A 23,527-nucleotide genomic window follows, 5' to 3' on the forward strand; every position below is an offset into this window, starting at 1 on the left:
GATGCTACCAAGCGAACTGGAATCCAAACTTTTCGCCGTGAACATGATCGATTCTGGATTCTTGCAGTTCACCCTGAGATTAATTTACTTGCAGCAGGACATGACAATGGTATGATTGTCTTCAAACTTGAGAGAGAACGTCCTGCATTTGCTTTGAGTGGTGATTCATTATTCTATGCCAAGGATAGATTTTTGCGGTACTATGAATATTCAACTCAAAAAGATTCCCAAGTTATTCCTATACGGCGTCCTGGTACCCCAAGCTTGAATCAAAGTCCTAGGACTTTATCGTACAGTCCGACAGAAAATGCAGTCCTAATCTGCTCAGATCTGGATGGTGGTTCTTACGAGTTGTACATCATACCGAAAGATAGCGTTGGCAGGAGTGACGTTGTGCAAGATGCAAAGAGGGGGACAGGGGGTTCTGCGGTGTTCATTGCTCGAAATCGGTTTGCTGTGCTCGAGAAAAGCACCAGCCAGGTGCTAGTGAAGAATCTAAAGAATGAGGTGGTTAAAAAGAGTTCTCTGCCTATTCCCACAGATGCTATCTTTTATGCTGGGACTGGAAATTTGCTTTGTAGGTCTGAGGATAAAGTGGTTATATTTGACCTTCAACAAAGGCTTGTTCTTGGTGAGCTTCAGACACCGTTTGTTAGGTACGTTGTTTGGTCTAACGATATGGAGAGTGTTGCTTTGCTCAGCAAACATACTATCATTATTGCGAGCAAAAAACTTGTCCTCCAGTGCACCCTTCATGAGACAATACGTGTGAAAAGCGGAGCCTGGGACGACAATGGTGTCTTCATTTACACAACTCTGAACCACATCAAGTACTGTCTTCCTAATGGAGATAGTGGAATCATCAGAACCCTGGATGTCCCAATCTATATCACCAAGGTGTCTGGAAATACAATCTTTTGCTTGGACCGGGATGGGAAAAACAGGGCTATCACAATTAATGCAACCGAATACATTTTCAAGCTTGCACTGCTGAGAAAGAGATATGATCATGTCATGAGCATGATAAAGAACTCCCAGCTATGTGGACAGGCTATGATCGCTTATCTTCAGCAGAAAGGCTTTCCTGAAGTTGCCCTCCACTTTGTTGAAGATGAGAGGATCCGATTCAACTTGGCTCTTGAAAGTGGCAACATCAGTGTAGCTGTTGCATCCGCTACAGAGATTAATGAGAAAGACCACTGGTATAGACTCGGAGTGGAGGCTCTTCGTCAAGGAAATTCTAGAATTGTTGAATTTGCATACCAGCAGACAAAGAACTTTGAGAGGTTATCTTTTCTATATCTCATTACTGGAAATTTAGACAAGCTGTCAAAGTTGATGAAAATTGCAGAGGTGAAGAACAATGTAATGGGTCAGTTTCACAATGCTCTCTACCTAGGAGATGTTAAAGAGCGTGTTAAGATACTAGAGAATGCTGGTCATTTGCCTCTAGCTTATATCACAGCTTCGGTTCATGGTTTAAATGACATCGCTGAGCGACTGGCCATTGAGTTAGGAGACAACGTGCCCTCATTGCCTGAAGGGAAAACTCCATCGCTTTTAATGCCACCGCCTCCCATCATGTGTGGTGGCGATTGGCCTCTTCTGAGAGTGATGAAAGGAATATTTGAAGGAGGGCTTGAGAGTGCAAACCGAGGAGGGACTGTTGATGAAGAAGAAGAAGATGTTGAAGGCGACTGGGGTGAGGGACTTGATAAATTCGATGTTGATGGAATGGAGAACACAGACATTGAAGCCATATTGGATGGTGTAGAAGCAGCTGAAGATGAAGACGATGAGGAAGGTGGATGGGGGGGACTTGAAGACTTGGAGCTTCCACCAGAGCTTGATACTCCTAAAGCCTCTGCTAACGCACGTTCATCTATTTTTGTGACACCTACTCAAGGTATGCCCGTAAGTCAGATTTGGAGCCAGAAATCTTCCCTTGCTGCTGAGCAGGCTGCAGCAGGAAGCTTCGACACTGCAATGCGTTTGCTCCACAGACAGCTTGGCATTAAAAACTTTGCACCTTTAAAATCGATGTTTCTTGATCTGTTCAGTGGGAGCCATAGCTATCTGCGTGCCTTTTCTTCATCTCCTGTGGTTCCTCTTGCCATTGAGCGTGGATGGAGTGAGTCTTCCAGTCCTAACGTCCGTGGCCCGCCAGCTCTTGTTTTCGATTTCTCTCAGCTAGAAGCGAAGCTCAAATCCGGCTACAAAGCCACAACAGCTGGGAAATTATCTGAGGCTCTCCGTGTCTTCCTTTCTATTCTCCAAACCATCCCATTGGTGGTAGTTGAGTCAAGAAGAGAAGTCGATGATGTTAAGGAACTGGTCATCATTGTCAAAGAATATGTCCTCGGTCTTCAAATGGAGCTCAAGAGGAGAGAGATGAAAGATGATCCGGTGAGGCAGCAAGAGCTTGCTGCTTACTTCACTCACTGTAAACTCCAAACACCTCACCTACGGCTCGCGTACTTTAGTGCAATGACCGTCTGCTACAAGGCAAAGAACATGGCTACTGCTGCCCACTTCGCCAGAAGTTTGTTGGATACAAACCCTACTATTGAGAGCCAGGCCAGGACGGCTAGACAAGTTATGCAAGCTGCTGACCGCAACATGACAGATGCAACCGCGCTCAACTACGACTTTAGAAACCCGTTTGTGATATGCGGGTCCACTTATGTGCCAATCTACAAAGGACAGAAAGATGTGGCATGTCCTTACTGCACTGCCCGGTTTGTACCAAGCCAGGAAGGCAACATCTGCTCGGTCTGTGATCTTGCAGTCATTGGCGCAGACGCATCTGGTTTGCTATGCTCTGCGTCTCAAGTCCGGTGAACAAGTCAGATTGATTATGTGCTTCAGTCGTGAGGTAAGTACGAGATGCTCTTTTTATGGAAGAAGAGTGTTGAGCTTTTGGTGTTTGTGAATTTTCCGCCTGCAACTTCTATTACTCTCTTAAGTCTTAAAGTTGTTTCTTATCTTAGCAACAACGCATGAGAACTATATCTTCATTTTGTTTGATTTTGTTTTTACAGTCTCAGGACATTTCATTTAGGCTTATCGGATTTTAAACTCGATCATTATGTTGAGAAATATAGACGTAATATTTTATAATGTTTCCATTTTCTTTTCGTAAATTTTCAGTTGATGCATAACTACTTTTTTCAAAATACTTTTAAAATTATGGAAAATGTCAGAGAAATACCCATCGAATAGAAGAGCCTCCAATAAATGTGGTTAGTTAGATGAATCGTTAAGGCTGTGTGGTAGATAAGCTCACCATTCCATCTGAGTGGGTAACGGACCAACTCTCAAAATGACTGGATCACGACTGCCTCTTTACTCTTTTGCTGTTTCTCAATTTGTCCGGTCGCATCGCATGATTCTCTTCGATTTGAGTGTGAGATAATTTTAAGGAGGACTCCCCACATTTGTCTTCAAAAACTATTCCGATCATGTAGTTGCTTCATGGATCCTCAAAGCAACTACATGAACGCTTCACTAGCTAAACATGACCGCGATAGTCATGCCTCCGGCACACGGATGATGGAGTTTTGTCCACTGGTCAAATTGCTTTCCACAAGCTTACCAAATTCCGGATAAACTGAGTTCTATGATGAACACCATCCATATCGATTTAACTCGTTTGACGAATCTCAAAATTTCTCGTCCAAAACAATATACAAAACCTTATAAAAATTAATGATATAGATATATATGCAAGTTTAATTCTCATGTTTAGATGTGGACATTTCGGTTCTAACAATGGTTTGGGTTTATTCGATTAGCTGGTTTGGTTCGGATCAATTAAAATCTCTGTAGTGTTTTTTTTTTTTTTTTTTTTTGGTAAATAATATCCCTGTAGTGTTTGAATTATCACAAAAGGAAATGCTTATATTTCAAAACTATTTTTAGTCAAAAAATCAAATGATAATTATTCCTTAGATATGAAGAAAATAATTAGAAAATGATGGTATCATTAGACCAATAAGAGTCCGTTATTTCGTGTCCATCTCTGTATGTAAGTTGTTGTTAGTCCCAATTTGCCATGAGAACTCGACAATAGTCTCTGTATCAGAGCAATTCACTCAATTCTTTACGAGGATTCACATTTAACCCATCTTCTTCTTCCTCTCCTTCTTCTTCATCTGTAGAGTTGTTCTGTTTCGTTATCGGAGAACGGAGATTATGTTGACCAAGTTCAAGACCAAGAGTAACAGAGTTAAAGGTCTGAGCTTTCACCCTAAAAGACCATGGATTCTCGCCAGTTTACACAGTGGTGTGATCCAGCTCTGGGATTACCGTGTGGGTACCTTGATCGATAAGTTTGACGGGCACCAAGGACCTGTTCGTGGTGTTCATTTTCACACTTCACAGCCTCTATTCGTCTCTGGAGGTACATGCTTTCTTCTGTTCTTCTATAGTTTAACATAAAGTTTCGTCCTTTATCAATTTCTCTACTTATGGGCATTCTTGGTTTGGTTGATATTTGTTATGTGTTGCATTAAAATGAATGATTTTAATGCTGGTCTATTATCTTAATCTTGCAGGGGATGATTGCAAGATAAAAGTTTGGAACTACAAAACACACTGGTGTCTTTTCACTCTTCTTGGACATCTTGATTATATCCGCACGGTTCAGTTTCATCACGAATACCCATGGATTCTGAGTGCCAGTGACGACCAAACTATCCGTATATGGAACTGGCAATCACGGACTTGTGTCTCTGTCTTGGCTGCTCACAATCATTATGTTATGTGTGCTTCTTTCCACCCAAAAGATGACCTTGTTGTATCAGCTTCCTTAGATCAGACTGTTCGTGTTTGGGAAATTGGTGCTCTTAAGAAGAAGACTGTATCTCCTTCTGATGATATCATGAGGTTGGCTGAGATAAATAGTGATCTTTTTGATAGTGTTGATGTCACAGTCAAATACGTCCTTGAAGGTCATGAAAGAGGTGTAATTTGGGCTGCTTTTCATCCCAACCTGCCTCTTATCGTCTCGGGTTCAGATGACCGCCAAGTAAAGCTGTGGCGTATGAATGGTAAATTATTTTATGTTATCAATCGTCAATGGTATCTTGTTTGTAACCTTTGTGTATGTCTTAATTCTTAGATGTATCTCCTGATAGCGGAATTGAGTTAGTAATGCGTTCTTTTCAATTTCATTGTAGAAACTAAAGCTTGGGAGGTGGATACATTGCGAGGTCACATGAATAATGTTTCATCCGTTATGTTCCATGCAAAACAAGACATAATTGTATCAAACTCTGAGGATAACAGCATCCGTGTCTGGGATGCTACCAAGCGAACTGAAATCCAAACTTTTCGCCGTGAACATGATCGATTCTGGAGTCTTGCAGTTCACCCTGAGATTAATCTACTAGCAGCAGGACATGACAATGGTATGATTGTCTTCAAACTTGAGAGAGAACGTCCTGCATTTGCTTTGAGTGGTGATTCATTATTCTATGCCAAGGATAGATTTTTACGGTGCTATGAATATTCAACTCAAAAAGATTCCCAAGTTATTCCTATACGGAGTCCTGGTACCCCAAGCTTGAATCAAAGTCCTAGGACTTTATCGTACAGTCCGACAGAAAATGCAGTTCTGATCTTCTCAGATCTGGATGGTGGTTCTTACGAGTTGTACATCATACCAAAAGACAGAAGCGACGTTGTGCAAGATGAAATGCGGGGGAAAGGTGGTTCTGCGGTGTTCATTGCTCGAAATCGGTTTGCTGTTCTGGAGAAAAGCACCAGCCAGGTGCTAGTGAAGAATCTAAAGAATGAGGTGGTTGAAAAGAGTTCTCTGCCTATTCCCGCAGACGCTATCTTTTATGCTGGGACTGGAAATTTGCTTTGTAGGTCTGAGGATAAAGTGGTTATATTTGACCTTCAACAAAGGCTTGTTCTTGGTGAGCTTCAGATACCGTTTCTTAGGTACGTTGTTTGGTCTAACGATATGGAGAGTGTTGCTTTGCTCGGCAAACATTATATCATTATTGCGAGCAAAAAACTTGCTTTCCAGTGCATGCTTCATGAGAGAATACGTGTGAAAAGTGGAGCATGGGACGACAATGGTGTCTTCATTTACACTACTCTGAACCACATCAAGTATTGTCTTCCTAATGGAGATAGTGGAATCATCAAAACCCTGGATGTCCCAATCTACATCACCAAGGTGTCTGGAAATACAATCTTTTGCTTGGACCGGGATAGGAAAAACAGGGCTATCACCATTAATGCAACGGAATACATTTTCAAGCTTGCACTGCTGAGAAAGAGATATGATCATGTCATGAGCATGATAAAGAACTCCCAGCTATGTGGACAGGCTATGATCGCTTATCTTCAGCAGAAAGGCTTTCCTGAAGTTGCCCTCCACTTTGTTGAAGACGAGAGGATCCGATTCAACTTGGCTCTTGAAAGTGGCAACATCAGTGTAGCTGTTGCATCCGCTACAGAGATTAATGAGAAAGACCACTGGTATAGACTCGGAGTGGAGGCTCTTCGTCAAGGAAATTCTAGAATTGTTGAGTTTGCGTACCAGCAGACAAAGAACTTTGAGAGGTTATCTTTTCTATATCTCATTACTGGCAATTTAGACAAGCTGTCAAAGTTGATGAAAATTGCAGAGGTGAAGAACAATGTAGTGTTAAGATACTAGATAATGCTGGTCATTTGCCTCTAGCTTATATCACAGCTTCGGTTCATGGTTTAAATGACGTCGCTGAGCGACTGGCCATTGAGTTAGGAGACAACGTGCCCTCATTGCCTGAAGGGAAAACTCCATCGCTTCTAATGCCACCGCCTCCCATCATGTGTGGTGGCGATTGGCCTCTTCTGAGAGTGATGAAAGGAATATTTGAAGGAGGGCTTGAGAGTGCAAACCGAGGAGGGGCTGTTGATGAAGAAGAAGAAGGTGAAGGTGAAGAAGAAGAAGGTGAAGAAGAAGAAAAAGAAAAAGAAGAAGAAGAAGAAGAAGATGAAGAAGAAGATGAAGAAGAAGAAGAAGATGTTGAAGGCGACTGGGGTGAGGGACTTGACATGGTAAATATTGATGGAATGGAGAACACAGAAATCGAAGCCATTTTGGACGATGAAGAAGATAACGACGGGGTTTGTGAATGGGGAGGAATCGGAGACTTGGATCTTCCAACAGAGTTAGACTCTCTGAAAGTCTCTGTTAGCGCATGTTCATCGGTTTTTATTACCCCTACACAAGGCATGCCCGTAAGTCAGATTTGGAGCGAGAAATCTTCCCTTGCTGCTGAGCAGGCTGCAGCAGGAAGCTTTGACACTGCAATGCGTTTGCTCCACAGACAGCTTGGCATAAAGAACTTTGCGCCTTTAAAATCGAAGTTTCTTGATCTGTTCAGTGGGAGCCATAGCTATCTGCGTGCCTTTTCTTCATCTCCTGTGGTTCCTCTTGCCATTGAGCGTGGATGGAGTGAGTCTTCCAGTCCTAACGTCCGTGGCCCGCCAGCTCTTGTTTTCGATTTCTCTCAGCTAGAAGCGAAGCTCAAATCCGGCTACAAAGCCACAACAGCTGGGAAATTATCTGAGGCTCTCCGTGTCTTCCTTTCTATTCTCCAAACCATCCCATTGGTGGTAGTTGAGTCAAGAAGAGAAGTCGATGATGTTAAGGAACTGGTCATCATAGTCAAAGAATATGTCCTCGGTCTTCAAATGGAGCTCAAGAGGAGAGAGATGAAAGATGATCCGGTGAGGCAGCAAGAGCTTGCTGCTTACTTCACTCACTGTAAACTCCAAACACCTCACCTACGGCTCGCGTACTTTAGTGCAATGACCGTCTGCTACAAGGCAAAGAACATGGCTACTGCTGCCCACTTCGCCAGAAGTTTGTTGGATACAAACCCTACTATTGAGAGCCAGGCCAGGACGGCTAGACAAGTTATGCAAGCTGCTGACCGCAACATGACAGATGCAACCGCGCTCAACTACGACTTTAGAAACCCGTTTGTGATATGCGGGTCCACTTACGTGCCAATCTACAAAGGACAGAAAGATGTGGCATGTCCTTATTGCACTGCCCGGTTTGTACCAAGCCAGGAAGGAAACATTTGCACAGTCTGCGATCTTGCAGTCATTGGTGCAGATGCTTCTGGTTTGCTATGCTCTCCGTCTCAAGTCCTATGAAGAAATTAAGATTCATATCTTGGAGAGTTCTTGAGGTCCTCTGCATCAGTGGACGAGTTAAGTTAGAGACTCAAAATACAAAATAATTTCTTTTGCCAAAGTTATATAACTAATTATTTTTCTTCCTATTTTTTTTTTCTGATGTAGTAAGTTCTTACTTGTAAGAAATTCTTGGTTTCTAGGTTTTGATGACCATAGCATTTAGAATGACAATGCTTTCTCTCTGTTTTGTTGTCCTCTCTGTGTTTTGTTAGAATTACATATTAGCTAAAGTTATGTCATCATCATGTTCTTGGCTTATTTTCTGTTGGTGATTTGTGTTCTATGTTCTATATATATAGAGGCTGATATAGAGTGTGATGATGTAGCCTATATGGATGGTTTGAGAACATGATTCTCCAAATTTGTAATCGAATTACAAAAATTTGACACAACAATCTTGATTACACTTTGCAATTTGCAAGGAATATGAATAAAATTACGGCCGACAATAGTACAAAGCATCGATCATTTATAATTCATATAGAAAATTTAATACCATAAGAGCCCCACTCATCATTATAAGAAATTGTGGGATGGATATATTTATGTAACTCGATAGAATTATTCCATTGTTGGTATAGGTGGAGAAAAACCGGACAAACCTGCCGGAAAAAAAAAAAAAAAAAAAAAAGAATAAGCAAACCCCACAAAACAAATCATTACAAGAGTTATTGTGATATTCTGGGTATATATATATCTATGATTTTTGTCACTGAAAACATCTAAAAATGGCTAAGTTGCGAGATGCAAAATTGTTCTAAAATATTTGAAGGGAATCATCAATCTCTGGCCTAAATTCACATGAAAATTTACACCTCAAACGGAGACTAAACCACCAAACTTGATTAATAATGGTTGGGGTAAATTTCGTCCCTCTTCGTAGGTATTAACATAGGAAAACTACTCTCCGGAAAGATGATTTATTATCCTTATAAAATTCATGTTTATTTCCACAACATATATATATATATATATATATATATTTTATTTTTTAATTAATCAAAATTGCAATTGAACCATCATTTAGTATTGTAATTTTTGTTTGAGCCACTAAAACTATAGTTACCAATTAAAAAAATTAAATAATCGACAACTTTCCAATTATTCATAAAAGAAAGAAAAAAAAAATATAAAAAGGAATTATTCTCTTTCTGTTTTTGTACATAAAGAGGAAGCAAACAAAGAGAGCCAAAATGGTCGACCTCTTGGAATAATTATTTCTACTTAATTAATATATTCACACATATCATGCTTATATATATATATGTATATGATGAGAAGGTAGAGGTGACGATGATGATGATGATAATGGGAAGAAGGTGTGAAGATTGTGGTAATCAAGCAAAGAAAGAGTGTTTGTACATGAGATGCAGAACTTGCTGCAAATCCAAAGCCTTTCATTGCCAAACTCACATCAAGAGCACTTGGGTTCCTGCCTATAGAAGACCTCATCACAAACACCAATCGCAATCGCAACCGCCCTCTACTAGTAACCCAAAACGTATGAGAGAACATCAACGACTTTCAAATTCTTCTCCTTCATCATCAGGTTCTTATCTCCTAGTCTTATTCATGCTCATGCATGATTGTATTTCTTTTTATATATATCTAATTAGATCTCTCACCACATATATAACATTTTTGTTTTAGTTTATTGTATTCTTGATTTTTTAAGTAGATTAATTACCTAGTAAATATAAAGTACCTAATACTCTAATAGTCTCTATATGATCTTCGACAATATAGAGAAATGTCGTAGTCTTGTGTTTGTCACTCATTCATTCAATGGCTTACTTAAGAAAAAATAATTGATGCAAATAAAACTATGAAACAATAGTTGATCATAAAACAGAAGTATTGTATTGAAACATTCTTTCCTATTTTAGGTGTACAAATTCGCACTACTCTGGGACATTTTCCGGCAGAGTTGAGTTCTCTGGCTGATTTCCGATGCGTAAAAGTGAGTTCAATCGACGATGGAAAGGAGCAATACGCTTATCAGACGACGGTGAACATCGGAGGACATGTTTTCAGAGGGATTCTTCACGATCAAGGACTCGAGGAAGGGATGATAGATCATCATTATAATAAAAATAGTAATAATCATCAAGAGTCACTTCATCCTTCAACATCTTCATGTCCCTTGATGACCACTAGTCCTTTTACCGATTTCATGTCCCGTGCCCAATTTTCTTCGGTCCTAAGAAGATAGACAATTTCTATGGATATACTTCAAAATCTTGTAATCTAGTGGAATGATTGCTACTTCAAGTTATGGCTCATCGTATATTGTTACTTTTCTTGCTCTCATATATTACGTTAATTCATTAAAAAAATTATATAGTTGCGAAATTCGGATTAAAGCCCTAGTTTATGTGGATTTGAAGTCAACATTTCGTTTATTCTCTTTGGAAATACTCCTCCTCCCAAGGAAGATCGAGCAAGGGATACAATAGAATTAATTTCAAGTGCTAGCTAACCACTATTATGTCACACCCTTGCTAATTCAATTACACTAATATAATACCTTAATTGTTTAGTTCATATTCCATATTGTGTTTTTAATGAAATAGATCTACAAAAAAACAATCTAACACTATACAAAATACCAAAAAGAAAAGAAAAAAGAAAAAAGGAAGAAGAAAGAGTTGAACCTATAGAGCATAAAATTATTTGTATCTCCTAGCTCGACCCTGTAAAATCTAGCTAATCATACAAAAAAAATCTAGTGTATAGCTCCAAAAACATAGAAGAAGTACATAAATGATCAAATAAATTTAGTATATGGAGTACATATGAATATATGGTTATGCTAAATTTAGAGCATCTTCCATCTTCCAAAGTCTGAACTAAATGATTTGTGTCCATAATATTATAGACAAATGAGTATGATAACAGGTGGCCGTTGAGAGGAAATAACTTTTGTCTTTACCTATACTAAGCCTACTTTATTTACTCAATTACATCTTTGTCCTAATTATTTGTGCATGGATAATTTTTTAATGGTTAATTACATCAATAATCAAACTCATCAACCTGTTCATAATCTAACTATATATCACCAATAACTAACATTAACATATCCACAATAACAAAACAATTCATATATAGTCGTATCATACATGACCACGTCTTGTGAAGAATTAATCATAAGTTTTCATACATGACCACAGACCACGTCTTGGTAAGAACATTGAAGCTTGCATAAAAAGGCTACGTACGTATATCATATATGTGTGTTTGCAAGTAAAGAAAGTTAGGTGTGTCTTTTACTTAGATGTTCTTCTTGCTCAGGGTTTTAATTATTCGATTATATGTGTTATGTTAGTGAATCATTAGTCTTTAGCAACCCTTTTTTTATTAATTTTAGTTAAGTTTCCTTAAACAGGTGTCGAGATCGTACATTATATGGTGCGATTTTCCTTTTAGCATAAGCTTTTTGGAATGATTCCCTGCCATAAAAAGTGTTGTATCATTGTAGCAACAAATTTTAAGATTTTTAAATTAAGTTTAGTTAATGGGAATCACACCCTATATGATGTAGCCTATGCATGTAAAGCTAAGCTATAGATTAATATATCCAACCCGCAAGTTGAATAGATTAATATTTTCTTGGTTATTTATAAAAAGACCGATTAAGCATAGGAATAATTGGTGTTCAAAAAAAAAAAAAAAAAAAAGCATAGGAATAATTTAAAAAAAAAAAAAAGGAATGGTGGTTATTTATAAAAAGACTGATTAAGCATAGGAATAATTAAAACCAATGCTTAAAAAATAAAAATTATAAATTATAAAAAAAATGGTTTTATAGTATCATTGTGGATGTTAAGATCCACCCCGGATATGTTTGGTTGAGACAATAACTAAGTGTGGTTAATTAGATATTTGGGTTAAAAAGAAGAAAAGAAAAAATGTTTTCCTTAGAGTAATCTAATGTTCAAAGTCAAAAAAGAAGATTGTGACTGGCTAACTGTGGTTAATTAATTTGATATTTGGTGAGGTTAGAATGGATTCAAAGAACAGAAAAAAAGTCTTGGAATAGGATCGGAGTTCTCCAGGAGACGAGTGCGGTTGAGAGATTGTTTCCAATCAATCATAAGTCTTTTGGTAAAAAAATGAAAGTAATCTCCAACTTCATTTTTTGATACATATTTTCTTTGTAAGATATGTTTTTATTGTGTGACAATAATAATAATATTTCTCGAATATCAGCGTAAACTTTTTGTAGAAACCGTGACATACATTAATATTCCCACTTTGAGGTTCCTTTCATTAATATTAATTTAATATAGATTAGGTTTTTTTTAGTAGCGTGAATACTTATAAAAAATTTAGTCTATCAAAAGTTAAAATAATCTTTAAAATAGTTATTATAAAGGTTTAACTATGCCGTTAATGGTACGGTTAATTAATAGTTTTGATACGTTTACGGTTAATTAACGGTTTCGGTTAATATATTTTTTAACCGCAAATAATCTATTTTTACGGTTAATAGTTACAATTTTTAACCATATTATACGGTTAGAATTAAGAAACGATCCGATTACGGTATGAAATACGGTTACGGTTAGCTTTAATTCATGCCTATACTCAAAATATGATTAAATTGTTTTACTGTGCTAATGGCAATTTATTGGGCTAGAATCATTCGGGAAAGCCCGAGCTCCATATGGGCCGTAACAGAGAGACCCATAATCAAATCTGGAAACAAGGACAAAAGGGTAATTCAGACAACTCGTAATGATTCATGAATCATCATATGGTCAAAACTGTGATAAAAAGATAAAGTAGAATCTCATCTCTTTAAAAAAAAAACATTTAAAGTATAACACAAATACGTGGCAGTAACAACTTCACCAGACGACAACAAGAACAAAATAACCTCCTCTCGGAGATCGGAGACATGGCGGAGAGTCACGGTGGTGGTTGCTGTCCGCCGATGGATCTGATGCGGTCAGAGCCGATGCATCTCGTTCAAGTCATTGTTCCCATGGAATCTGCTCATCTTACCGTCTCTTATCTTGGCGATCTTGGCCTCGTCCAGTTCAAAGATGTACGTATATAGAGTTTACTCTCATCTCTCTCTCGAGATTGCTGTAGTTTTACTTATATCGGCTATTTTTGATGTTGATTCCAGCTTAATTCTGACAAGAGCCCATTTCAACGGACTTATGCTGCTCAGGTAACTTCATCTTTTATGGTTATCAGGGAAATGAAAGAAAGTTTGATCTTATAATGGTTTACTCTCCTTGATTGATGGATGAAGATTAAAAGATGTGGAGAGATGGCACGGAAGATACGTTTCTTCAAAGACCAAATGTCAAAGGCTGGAGTCACTCCCAAAGAGACCCTAGATAAAGATATTGATATTGATTTGGATGATGTAGAGGTTAGCGGAGATGCCTGCTTTTTTTTTTTGGGACATTATTTATGCTTCCCGTTTCTTCAATGCTTATTACTTTTTCTTATTCCTCCTTTTTCAGGTAAAGCTTGAAGAGCTAGAAGCTGAACTTGTTGAAATCAATGCTAATAATGACAAGTTGCAGCGTTCCTATAATGAACTTGTGGAGTACAAGCTCGTTCTTGAGAAGGTGATGTCCTTTCGTTTTATTAACATCACAGTGTTTGTAGATGTTGCATTGCCTTACATGTAGAGTCCTATTTTTTTCTTATTCGGGTTGTAACTCGTTAGACAGTTTTCTGGTTCTGTTCCTGAGGAGAAAAGTAGATACTTAGGCTACCACTCTTATATAAAATCTTTGTTCCACAGTGTTTTAGTGAGCGTAAAGGGTCTTCTATAGTGAAAAATGCATATATACTGTTATGGTTAAAGCGTTGGGTGTTCATCTCGGACTATATTTATGTGGATGTTTTGGTTTCAGGCTGGTGAGTTTTTTGCTTCAGCCCATAGAAGTGCTAACGCTCAACGGAGTGAGATAGAAACAGAACAAGTGAATGAAGACCTCCTGGAGGCTCCTTTGTTGCAGGAAGTATGAAAGCTGCGACTGTTTTCCTTCTTCAAGTTGTGTTCTTACAAAAATAGCCTTACTAACTTTCCCTTTTAACAGGAGAAGTCTGTTGATCCAACTAAGCAAGTAAAGCTTGGATTCCTCACTGGGCTAGTGCCTCGTGAAAAGTCTATGGTGTTCGAGAGGATCCTATTTCGTGCAACTAGGGGCAACATCTTCATACGACAGTCTGTCATTGAGGAGTCCGTTGTTGATCCCAACTCTGGGGAGAAGGTTAGTTGCTTATGTTCTGCCCGTATATTCTCCTAGAAATTGAAAGTGCGGCTTTTTTTCTATTGCAGGACTTCAGTTGCTTTCGTACTGTTTATAATGTCTATGTCCCCATAGGCGCATGCAAATTAAAGTTTTAAATTCTTTATGTAATTTCTACGTTCTCATATGCACTTTGTGGTTTTATCTCTGTTTTACTGATCTACTTAGCCAAGATATTGTTCTAGATGGAATCCTGGTTTTGTCAGAGAAAAATATACTCAATTCTGTTTGCCTCTGCTAGGAATTGACTTTTGATCTTAAATAATGTAACAGGCTGAGAAAAATGTATTTGTTGTCTTCTATTCTGGAGAAAGAGCAAAAAGCAAAATTCTTAAGATATGTGAAGCTTTTGGGGCCAATCGCTATCCTTTCAGCGAAGACCTGGGCAAACAAGCTCAAATGATGACTGAGGTATGTATTATCTTCTGATATATGAGTGACTTCACGATTTCTCTTCTGTCTCATAGTCATATGTTTCTATGCATTTCTTTTATCTGTACAACGTTTAGCTTTTTTTTCTGGGCATGAGTTACAGATGATAACCATATGGAGCTGTAGTCAATTGTTTTGAATAAGAACCAACAGTTAACAATTGATTTATAGATATCCTCTCTGCATAATGTTTATTGGGGTTGCATTTACTAATTTTATTTCTAGTCCTTGTAGATTTTATCCTCGCAGTAATTAGCATGTGATGGGAAGATAAGCATTTCTATGTTGAACAGTTGCTATATATCTTTGGAGTAGCGGTTAATAGGTCTCAGAGAGTGTTTTTGTTAAGATGGAGAAAAGCATGTTAGGGACCTTCCTTGTACCTTTATGTGGTCTATGTTCAGTTTGGAGCTTTCTTTAGATGGGATATATTTGTGAGATATATTTGTGCACAGACGGTTAACATCCATGGGAGAGTTCGTACATCTTAGGCCACTGATTTATCTGCTGTCACATGTCGCTATATTGATAATAGCATATCCCCAGAAACTATTAACCTTTTTTAGTCTTCTCATAATGTTTCAGGTTTCAGGTCGGTTATCAGAGCTTAAAACTACCATAGGTGCTGGGTTGGATCACCGCAACATTCTTTTGGAGACCATTGGAGATAAATTTGAGCAATGGAACCTCAAGGTATTATCCTATTTGCAGCTTTGTTTTCGCTAGCAGAGTGCTCATTGATACTCATTATCAGTGTTAGGTAAAATCAATTATCATCATTAATCTTTACCTATGCAGGTTCACAAAGAAAAAGCCATCTATCACACCTTGAACATGCTTAGTCTAGATGTGACTAAGAAGTGTCTTGTGGGTGAAGGCTGGAGTCCTGTCTTTGCAGCAACAGAAGTTAGTTACTTTAGTTGCATATATTAAAATTATTTGCATATTTATTAGTGCCATAGTGGGTTTAAATTTTTGCATCTGCAGGTTCAAGATGCATTGCAGCGTGCTGCGGTTGACTCCAATTCTCAAGTTGGATCAATTTTCCAAGTCCTGAGGACCAAAGAGATGCCTCCAACTTTTTTCCGCACAAACAAATTTACTACTGCTTTCCAGGAAATTGTTGATGCATACGGGTAAGCATCTTTTCTGGAGCTTCATCTGCTGTTTTGGAAAGAGGAAATTGGAATTAGGATTGGTAATAAGTAACATTTTCTTAGAATTAGCGGATACTGGATAATATGTTTTTGCCTCTTATACATTCATTAAGATATAAATTTTATGTTTTGGTTTCACCAGTTTCTAACTTTGTATTAGCTTCCGTTTTCTTAATATGGAATACCCCTGAATATTTTTTATAAGCTGTGTGTTTCGATGATCTATTATTCAGATGGTAGAAACAACTTTCTTGCTTACTTAATTTTTTCTCATGCAATGTCCATTTGTGTTAGTGTTCGTCTCTTGAATTTCATGGATTTTCTTTGATCACTACATTGCAGTGTGGCCAAATATCAGGAGGCCAATCCTAGTGTATTCACAATTGTTACCTTCCCCTTCCTGTTTGCTGTTATGTTTGGTGACTGGGGTCATGGAATCTGCCTGCTGCTTGCAACTATGTATTTAATATTGAGAGAAAAGAAACTTTCCAGCCAGGTAATACCCCTAATTGACAGCCTCTATTTTCCGACTGAGCACAGTATAAGATTGGTTTCTGTTTTAGCAAAACGCGCAGATTGTTTTGTTTTGTTTTGTTTTGTATGTTGCTGTATTAAGAGTTGTGTGCAAATGTCAAATTCAATAAAATGCACTTGAGAGTTGTTACTTTGATTGGTCGTCAATGTTTTTCTTTCTTGCAAGTTCTAGATGCTAAACCATCAATCCTTGCTTCCTGACAACAGAAACTCGGGGATATTATGGAAATGGCTTTTGGTGGCCGTTACGTTATTTTTATGATGTCACTCTTCTCAATATACACTGGTTTAATCTACAACGAGTTCTTCTCTATACCATATCCATTGTTTGCAAGCTCAGCATACGAATGCCGTGATGTCTCTTGCAGGTATGTCAACTTGTTCTTAAACCCCTTTAAAAGAAATGCATCAGAGGAGTATCTTTTAGATTCTGAGTTTCTGTCTTCTGCTCTCTTGTTCAGTGAGGCTACTACAATTGGTCTGATCAAAACCCGAGACACTTATCCATTTGGCGTGGATCCTGTGTGGCATGGTACCCGCAGTGAGCTACCATTCCTAAATTCGCTTAAGATGAAAATGTCAATTCTTATTGGTGTTGCACAAATGAACCTCGGAATCATAATGAGTTTCTTTAATGCAAAATTCTTCAAAAGTGCTGTAAACGTATGGTGAGTATTCAATTTTCTTCCCTGATAATTACGTACTCCTCCCAATTCTTTGATCCTCTCCCTAGCAAATAAAGTCGGTCTTAATTATTGTTGTCTGATCTCACATGGTTCCAGGTTCCAGTTCGTTCCCCAGATGATATTCTTGAACTGCTTGTTTGGCTATCTTTCGGTCCTCATCATCATAAAGTGGTGCACTGGTTCTCAAGCAGATTTATATCACGTAATGATCTATATGTTCCTGAGCCCTATGGATGATTTAGGAGAGAATCAGCTTTTCCCTAACCAGAAAAAAATACAGGTTTGCATTGATACCTAACTTGTACTCTTCTGTATCAAAAAATCATATGCTTTAGTCTCATCTAATTCCATTCCTATTCCAGCTCACATTCCTCTTTCTGGCTCTGGTTTCTGTTCCGTGGATGTTGTTGCCAAAGCCATTCATCCTGAAAAAACAACATGAAGCTGTGAGTCCCTTTCCTCGTCGATATACTTAAAAGCTTCCATATTGAAATTTGTGCTGACCATTACCGAAAGGTGATTGTTGTTTTCTCCAGAGACATCAAGGTCTGTCATATGCACATCTTGATGAGACAGATGAGAGTCTTCAGGTAGATACAAATGGGGGAGGACATGGACACGAAGAGTTTGAATTCAGCGAAATCTTTGTGCACCAACTCATTCACACCATTGAGTTTGTGCTTGGAGCTGTTTCCAACACTGCTTCTTATCTTCGTCTCTGGGCCCTCAGGTACAAACTACAACTTGCACAGACACCAAATAGTAGTAACTAACAGAAGTCCTACCAAAACTAGCACTTGTCAATATCATTTAGCAATACTATCCGGTTTAATTTCGGAAGTATTGGTTTGTGACTACTTCCGCATGTCATGACTAATCTCTATGCTTTGCTGGCATTCTTATTCAGTCTCGCCCACTCGGAGTTGTCATCAGTCTTCTACGAGAAGGTCCTCCTTATGGCTTGGGGGTAAGTAAATGCATCTACAATCTTTTAGCCTCCCTATGCAAGTGTCAACTAATACGCTGTAGAAGGTGTTAATAACAATCTTTCTCTCTTGAACAGTTTTAACAATGTCTTCATCTTGATTGTTGGGATCCTCGTCTTCATCTTTGCAACTGTGGGAGTGCTTCTTGTGATGGAGACATTGAGTGCTTTCCTTCACGCGCTGCGTCTTCACTGGGTGGAGTACCAGAACAAGTTCTACGAAGGCGATGGTTACAAGTTTGCTCCTTTCACTTTCACTCTCGACGGAAACGAAGACGAGTGATTGATGTTCCGAATTCCGGAAATGCCTTCTTCTGCTTGTGCATATATAAGGTATGGGAAGGAAGGATTCTGAGTTCCTTCTCTAATTAATTTTTCTTTTCTTTTTTAATTTAAGAAAGAAATTTGGATGTTTTCTCTTCCCCTTTTTCTTTATTAGAAGGCTTTATTGAATTTATTTACCTTTTGCGGAGAAAAAAATAAAAATAGGGAAAGAATGGGATTGTAAAATGCCCCATTTGTTGTGTTTGTGGAAAAAAAATAAGCTGGTGTTGTGTGATCACCATTATATGAATTTTTTTAATATAATTAGAAATAGCAAAAAAAAGAGCATTGTTCTTTTGGTGAAATGATTCTAAAAAGATGAACAATTTTTAATGTTAAGGATTTGCTTACTCATGTTATTGTCCAATCTGCAGATCACGATTTTCTTTAGCTTAATTGCTAATATTGGGAATTTATTGATGATAGAGTATGATTGGGTATAAAGATAATGAAATTCATGAAATAGCTATGTTAATTAAGGAGAAAATGGATTACACAGTTAAACTCTCATACAACTCTAATATAACTTAATCTTCCCTTACACTCTCATCGACCCACTCATGAACAAATTCGAGGCATTGGAGAGGAAAATCAAGATTCAGGTGATTAGTTGCGTCTTTCTCAAGGCATTCAGATGTGTAATAAGAAGGAACAGAGTGGAGACAAACACACAATATTATATGCGAGTTATAGCCTTAATATGGACTAGGTTTGGGCATTTGGGTATCAATTCGGGCTTAGATAAGGTATTTTAGGTTTCGGGTATTTCCGTTCCTAAGTCTAAGTCTCATTCAGGAATTTTTTAAATTTTGGATCGATTTCGGGTTAGGTTTGGTATCTTTAGGATTCAGATCGATTCGAGTGTAGAGCTCATCTCAACGGTGTTATCCCTTTAAGAATGTATAGTTTTCTCTAATCTTCTTGTGCTTACTTTTCCGACTTCTGATTTTGTGGTTACTTCTCTAGTATCTCGTTCTCGCGTATTTCTAGAACTTGTAATCTTATAAGGTCGGTTTTTTAGCTCGGTCTCAAAAACTTTATCTCTGAGATTTCTTTTCTAAACTTTTCTTCCTCATAATTAGACTACCAATCCAAGAGCACTTTTTAATTAATGTGTGGGCTGGATAAAAGAAAAAAAACGTGTTGTGCTTTGAAAACAAAAAACTTAATGTCTTGTTTTGTGGGATTCCAAAAAAATAAATGATGACATGAAATAAAAGTTGATAGTTCCAACTTTTAAGACTAAAATTAATAAATGTCCAAAATATTAAATTTGGTAAAAAAAACCGTCAAAATGTACATTTATGAACAGTCCCACAGTTTACACGCCAATCAACCCCTTAGTTCAAACTTTCCTTTTCAAAAAAAGGTAGCAATTAATGAAAGTTTATTTCACAACTTTGCAAGGACGCTTGCAACCCTCTCTCTTCCTTTATATATATAGAGTCATACTTTCCCGAGAAAATATAGGGACTAAACAATCATGAAAAAATATGATCAAAATTTGATTTCCAAAAAACAACGAATAGATTATGCGAAAACCAAAGATATCCCAAACCTTAAAGGCGAGGGTGGTTCTAAAGTCGCTGAATCTACATTTGCATCAAAAAAATGTGCGAGTAGTTTAGTCTACAGATTGTCCTTCAAGGGTTTGGTGAGTGATGAAACAACGGTAGACATGAAAGGGACTTTGACGGGTGGATTTGGGATAGCGATCTGCGATGAGACGGATATCTTGTTGCATGAAAGGAAGGAATCATTGAACGGTGCTATGATTAATCGCGAAGAAGTAGAGATTATAGCACTTATTACTGGGTTAAGGGACTCAATTCAATTGGAGTTTAGAAATGTCATGATTTGCTGCGATGACTATCAAATTTTCCAAATCGTGAGTGTTTTTTCTTTGTTAATTTTTTTCGTAAGATTAATACAAAATAAAAATAACGCTAGTTTTACATAATGCAAATGATATTCTTATTCTAGTATTTGAAATCTCATTGGATGTTTAGATTCATTTCTTATCTTATTAAGTTTTATAAAAAAATCCTTAATTCTTGTAAAGTAGTGTTACTTTTGCTTATATAATACATATAATCGTTTATAATTTTAATAATAAATATTGGTTCTTGTTTAGTGAAATATTTTTCATTATTTGTACCAATCAAAATAATGATTTGTATTGGCTTGTATTGATTTTTCATTTCAGATAACTGGTGGAGAGAAGCGTCAACAGAACATCGTCCATCTTGTGGAAGAAGTCCAACGCCTTAGAGGGGAACTGGCTTCTACTGAAGTTGTTTTGGTTGCGGGAACTGATGTTAACTTTGTTCTTAGACTTGCAAGAGAGGCACTACAGAGAGAAACTTGTGACATTTGTTGTGAAAAAACCGATGCTGATCGCATGTTCGTTACTGACAAATGCTTACACCGCCATTGCTTTATTTGCGTGAAACGGCATGTGGAAGCGAATCTGCTTATCGGAATTTCACCCACATGCCTTGGAAATGGATGCAAGTTTGAACTCACTCTTGAAAGCTGTAGCATGGTTTTGACACCAAAGCTGACTGAGATGTGGAAACGAAAGATGGAAGAGGACTTAATTCCCGCTGCGGACAAAATCTATTGCCCATATCCAAGCTGCTCAATGTTGATGTCCAAAACCGCGCTTTCCCGTGAAACCAACCAATCAAATGTCCGGGCATGTGTCAAATGCTGTGGACTCTTCTGCATCGATTGCAAAGTACCATGGCATCATGGTTTGTCGTGTGCTGATTACAAGAAACTTAACCCTGAACCTCTATTTGATGACAAGAAGCTCAAGTCTCTAGCAAACGACAAGAAGTGGCGTCAATGTGTCCAGTGTAGCAACTTGATTGAACTTCGTGAGGGTTGCAACCACATTACTTGCAGGTATATATATCGAATCCGATTAAGCTACTTTAAATCATACTTGTATTTCACAATGTTTTTGTGTGTGCATTGTGTAGATGTAGATATGAGTTTTGCTACATATGTGGGAACGAATGGAAGGAGAACCAACGATCTTGCACTTCTGGTTGCAAACTTGATCATGATGATGATGATGAGGATTATGATACTGATGACAGCGATGATGATGATGATGATGACAGCGATGATGATGATGGCGGAGATGATGATGATGATGATGATGATGGCTCAAAATATAGCAGTGAAGCGGAAAGAGATGGGATTAACTTTGAAGATTTTGCGGTTTACCAACCCTAATATCTCAAATGAGCAGAAAGATAAGAGCAGCTGAATTGCTCGGAGAGGTATAATGAGGAAGTCATGAAATGTTTTCTTTTTCTTTTGAAATTTAGATATAATAAGATAAGTCATGTAATGTTAAAGACCTATTAAGGAATTGTAAGCCCATGGCACTGTGTTTCGAATTCACCAAGAAATGTGTTTTTCTTAATTTATTTACAGAGTTTAAATATCATTGCAGCAGAATAATGAAAAGCTCAAGAAGTGGCAGCAGCGACGGTGGAGACCAAACTATCAACACCGCAAATGTTACGACCTTTACATATCTTATAGAAACCATTCTCACCCCAAGACTCACCCCACGAGTTCTTGATGATCCAATACGGTTTTTCCTTTAACCTTGCTTGAGAATACCCAGACGAACCATAACCCATCAACAACACACCGTGGTTAAGCCGCCTCGAGCATATGTAAGGACACGAGACTCCTCCAATGTAGGTTTGCATATAAGCTGCGTTGATGGCCACAGCTAGAGGACCGTTTTTGACAAGGTTTGCAGCTATTTGATCTTCGTTGATAGACACAACACTGAAGTTGGAGACAGATGCAACGATCTTAGACCTGTCTAACTTGCAGCTCCCTCCATCAGTACCGGTGTAAGGATAATCTTCCTCTCGCATAAGCCCTCCGGTTTTAAGCGTGTACTCAAAGGCACTGTTCATAAGCCCACCGTTGCAACCAGAGTCACATGAACCTGCCTCTTCTGGATCACACTGCAAATAACAGCTGAGATTATGAATTTGTAATCTTCTAAAGATAATAGCAAAGTGAAGCCAAGTCTAACCTCATGATCACAATCGACGAGCTGTTGTTCACTGAGGCTAACGAGTTTGCCAGTCGCGAGAAAGTGAGCACCTTCAAGAGCACCTGTAGTGCTAAAACTCCAGCAAGATCCACAAGATCCCTAATAAACAGAAATCAATCAAATTTCAAATCCATCATTATTCATATTCTCCAAATGAAATCGTTATTACCTGGTTTTTCACTGGAGTAACCGCGCCGCGATCTCTCCAATCAAACTCCTCTGGAAGATTGTGAGTTGGGAGAATCGGAGCTTGATTAGCGTCTTTGGGAAGCTTAAACCCACCTGTAACCCCTAAATGCTTTCTCCGAAACTCAGAACCAGTCAGATCCGAAAACTGCGTAACGCCATGACGAGCAGATGGATCCATCTTCTGGTGACGCATCGCTCGCCGGAGATTAGCTTTGAAAACAGAGAATCTGTAATAATGCTCCTCAATGGAACCGTAATCTTTCCCGAATTTCTTCTTGAAGAGAGTAAAGTGATCCTCCGATGACAAAACTTTCGGCTCCGCTTCATCAACCACTTGGCGGATCAACAAATCTTCGTCTCCGCAAATCGAAACAGAGACGAATACAAAGAGAAGAGAAACAGAGAACAAAACCCTAAGATGATCCATGACTTTGGAAATTGTGGAGAGAAAACAGAGAGGAAGAGAGAGTTGACGGATTAAATATAAAAATCTTAGGACTTGGAACCAATGATGACTTGACACGTGGAAATTGATGACCAGTAGTTATAATCTAATTTTCCCGCGAGAATGTTAGTTGTCGCACACCTACGGAGTTTTCGGGAGTTTGATAAATAGCCGTTATAGGATATATTTA

At 38.2% G+C, this 23,527-nt stretch overlaps 6 protein-coding genes across 7 annotated transcripts in view; 5 read left to right on the forward strand and 1 right to left on the reverse strand.

Moving 5' to 3' along the window:
* The window catches only part of LOC9314617 (coatomer subunit alpha-2), a 4,979-nt gene extending 1,842 nt beyond the window's left edge, over positions 1-3,137 (forward strand). Inside the window, exon 5 of the mRNA XM_021028616.1 lies at positions 1-3,137. This exon is cut by the window's left edge and continues 45 nt beyond it. Coding sequence (XP_020884275.1) covers positions 1-2,841 — 2,841 coding nt within the window. The 3' untranslated portion in view covers positions 2,842-3,137.
* Positions 3,138-4,164: 1,027 nt separating this feature from the next.
* On the forward strand, positions 4,165-8,225 carry LOC9314618 (coatomer subunit alpha-2). The gene is given in 5 exon segments (XM_021028614.1): positions 4,165-4,402; positions 4,557-5,051; positions 5,181-6,659; positions 6,662-6,931; positions 7,025-8,225. Coding segments are annotated over 5 exon segments (3,597 nt in total). The 5' UTR covers positions 4,165-4,194; the 3' UTR covers positions 8,170-8,225.
* Positions 8,226-9,211: 986 nt separating this feature from the next.
* Positions 9,212-10,438, forward strand: LOC9314619 (protein SHI RELATED SEQUENCE 3). Its single transcript, XM_021029954.1, has 2 exons — positions 9,212-9,760; positions 10,098-10,438. The coding sequence occupies exons 1-2, from the start codon at positions 9,460-9,462 to the stop codon at positions 10,421-10,423; spliced, it is 627 nt and encodes a 208-aa protein (XP_020885613.1). The 5' UTR covers positions 9,212-9,459; the 3' UTR covers positions 10,424-10,438.
* A 2,582-nt stretch (positions 10,439-13,020) lies between these two features.
* On the forward strand, positions 13,021-18,915 carry LOC9314620 (V-type proton ATPase subunit a2). The gene is made up of 18 exons (XM_021028323.1): positions 13,021-13,264; positions 13,349-13,393; positions 13,478-13,600; positions 13,695-13,802; positions 14,094-14,201; positions 14,280-14,453; positions 14,766-14,903; positions 15,510-15,617; positions 15,723-15,830; positions 15,912-16,060; positions 16,424-16,577; positions 16,823-16,983; positions 17,077-17,283; positions 17,398-17,581; positions 17,664-17,747; positions 17,838-18,031; positions 18,209-18,268; positions 18,365-18,915. Exons 1-18 carry the CDS (start codon positions 13,115-13,117, stop codon positions 18,567-18,569), a joined length of 2,460 nt encoding a protein of 819 aa, XP_020883982.1. The 5' UTR covers positions 13,021-13,114; the 3' UTR covers positions 18,570-18,915.
* A 1,047-nt stretch (positions 18,916-19,962) lies between these two features.
* LOC110229150 (probable E3 ubiquitin-protein ligase ARI2) lies at positions 19,963-22,049 on the forward strand. Of its 2 annotated transcripts, none has more exons than XM_021028412.1 (3): positions 19,963-20,498; positions 20,817-21,520; positions 21,604-22,049. In XM_021028412.1, exons 1-3 carry the CDS (start codon positions 20,094-20,096, stop codon positions 21,854-21,856), a joined length of 1,362 nt encoding a protein of 453 aa, XP_020884071.1. In that variant the 5' UTR covers positions 19,963-20,093; the 3' UTR covers positions 21,857-22,049. The 2 variants fall into 2 exon arrangements, with proteins under 2 accessions (XP_020884071.1, XP_020884070.1); XM_021028411.1 differs by having other exon boundaries at positions 19,965-20,498; positions 21,598-22,049.
* LOC9314621 (probable cysteine protease RD19B) lies at positions 22,013-23,502 on the reverse strand. Its single transcript, XM_002880332.2, has 3 exons — positions 22,873-23,502; positions 22,683-22,802; positions 22,013-22,611 (listed from the first exon to the last, which is right to left on the reverse strand). Exons 1-3 carry the CDS (start codon positions 23,317-23,319, stop codon positions 22,096-22,098), a joined length of 1,083 nt encoding a protein of 360 aa, XP_002880378.1. The 5' UTR covers positions 23,320-23,502; the 3' UTR covers positions 22,013-22,095.
* Between the last annotated feature and the right edge of the window lie 25 nt (positions 23,503-23,527).

This window comes from Arabidopsis lyrata (genome assembly GCF_000004255.2).
Source record: "Arabidopsis lyrata subsp. lyrata unplaced genomic scaffold ARALYscaffold_4, whole genome shotgun sequence".
NCBI classification, from domain to species: domain Eukaryota; kingdom Viridiplantae; phylum Streptophyta; class Magnoliopsida; order Brassicales; family Brassicaceae; genus Arabidopsis; species Arabidopsis lyrata.

Excerpts from the sequence above, each read along its gene's own strand:
- LOC9314619 (XM_021029954.1), top strand. The coding sequence starts at position 9,460 with ATGCTTATATATATATATGTATATGATGAGAAGGTAGAGGTGACGATG. Across the intron at positions 9,761-10,097 it reads TTCTTCTCCTTCATCATCAG|GTGTACAAATTCGCACTACT; the intron begins GTTCTTATCTCC and ends TTCCTATTTTAG.
- LOC9314620 (XM_021028323.1), top strand. The coding sequence starts at position 13,115 with ATGGCGGAGAGTCACGGTGGTGGTTGCTGTCCGCCGATGGATCTGATG. Across the intron at positions 13,803-14,093 it reads ACAAGCTCGTTCTTGAGAAG|GCTGGTGAGTTTTTTGCTTC; the intron begins GTGATGTCCTTT and ends TTTTGGTTTCAG. Across the intron at positions 18,032-18,208 it reads CTTCGTCTCTGGGCCCTCAG|TCTCGCCCACTCGGAGTTGT; the intron begins GTACAAACTACA and ends ATTCTTATTCAG.
- LOC110229150 (XM_021028411.1), top strand. The coding sequence starts at position 20,094 with ATGAAAAAATATGATCAAAATTTGATTTCCAAAAAACAACGAATAGAT. Across the intron at positions 20,499-20,816 it reads ACTATCAAATTTTCCAAATC|ATAACTGGTGGAGAGAAGCG; the intron begins GTGAGTGTTTTT and ends TTTTCATTTCAG. Across the intron at positions 21,521-21,597 it reads TGCAACCACATTACTTGCAG|ATGTAGATATGAGTTTTGCT; the intron begins GTATATATATCG and ends TGCATTGTGTAG.
- LOC9314621 (XM_002880332.2), bottom strand. The coding sequence starts at position 23,319 with ATGGATCATCTTAGGGTTTTGTTCTCTGTTTCTCTTCTCTTTGTATTC. Across the intron at positions 22,803-22,872 it reads TTACTCCAGTGAAAAACCAG|GGATCTTGTGGATCTTGCTG; the intron begins GTAATAACGATT and ends TCTGTTTATTAG. Across the intron at positions 22,612-22,682 it reads TCGTCGATTGTGATCATGAG|TGTGATCCAGAAGAGGCAGG; the intron begins GTTAGACTTGGC and ends TGTTATTTGCAG.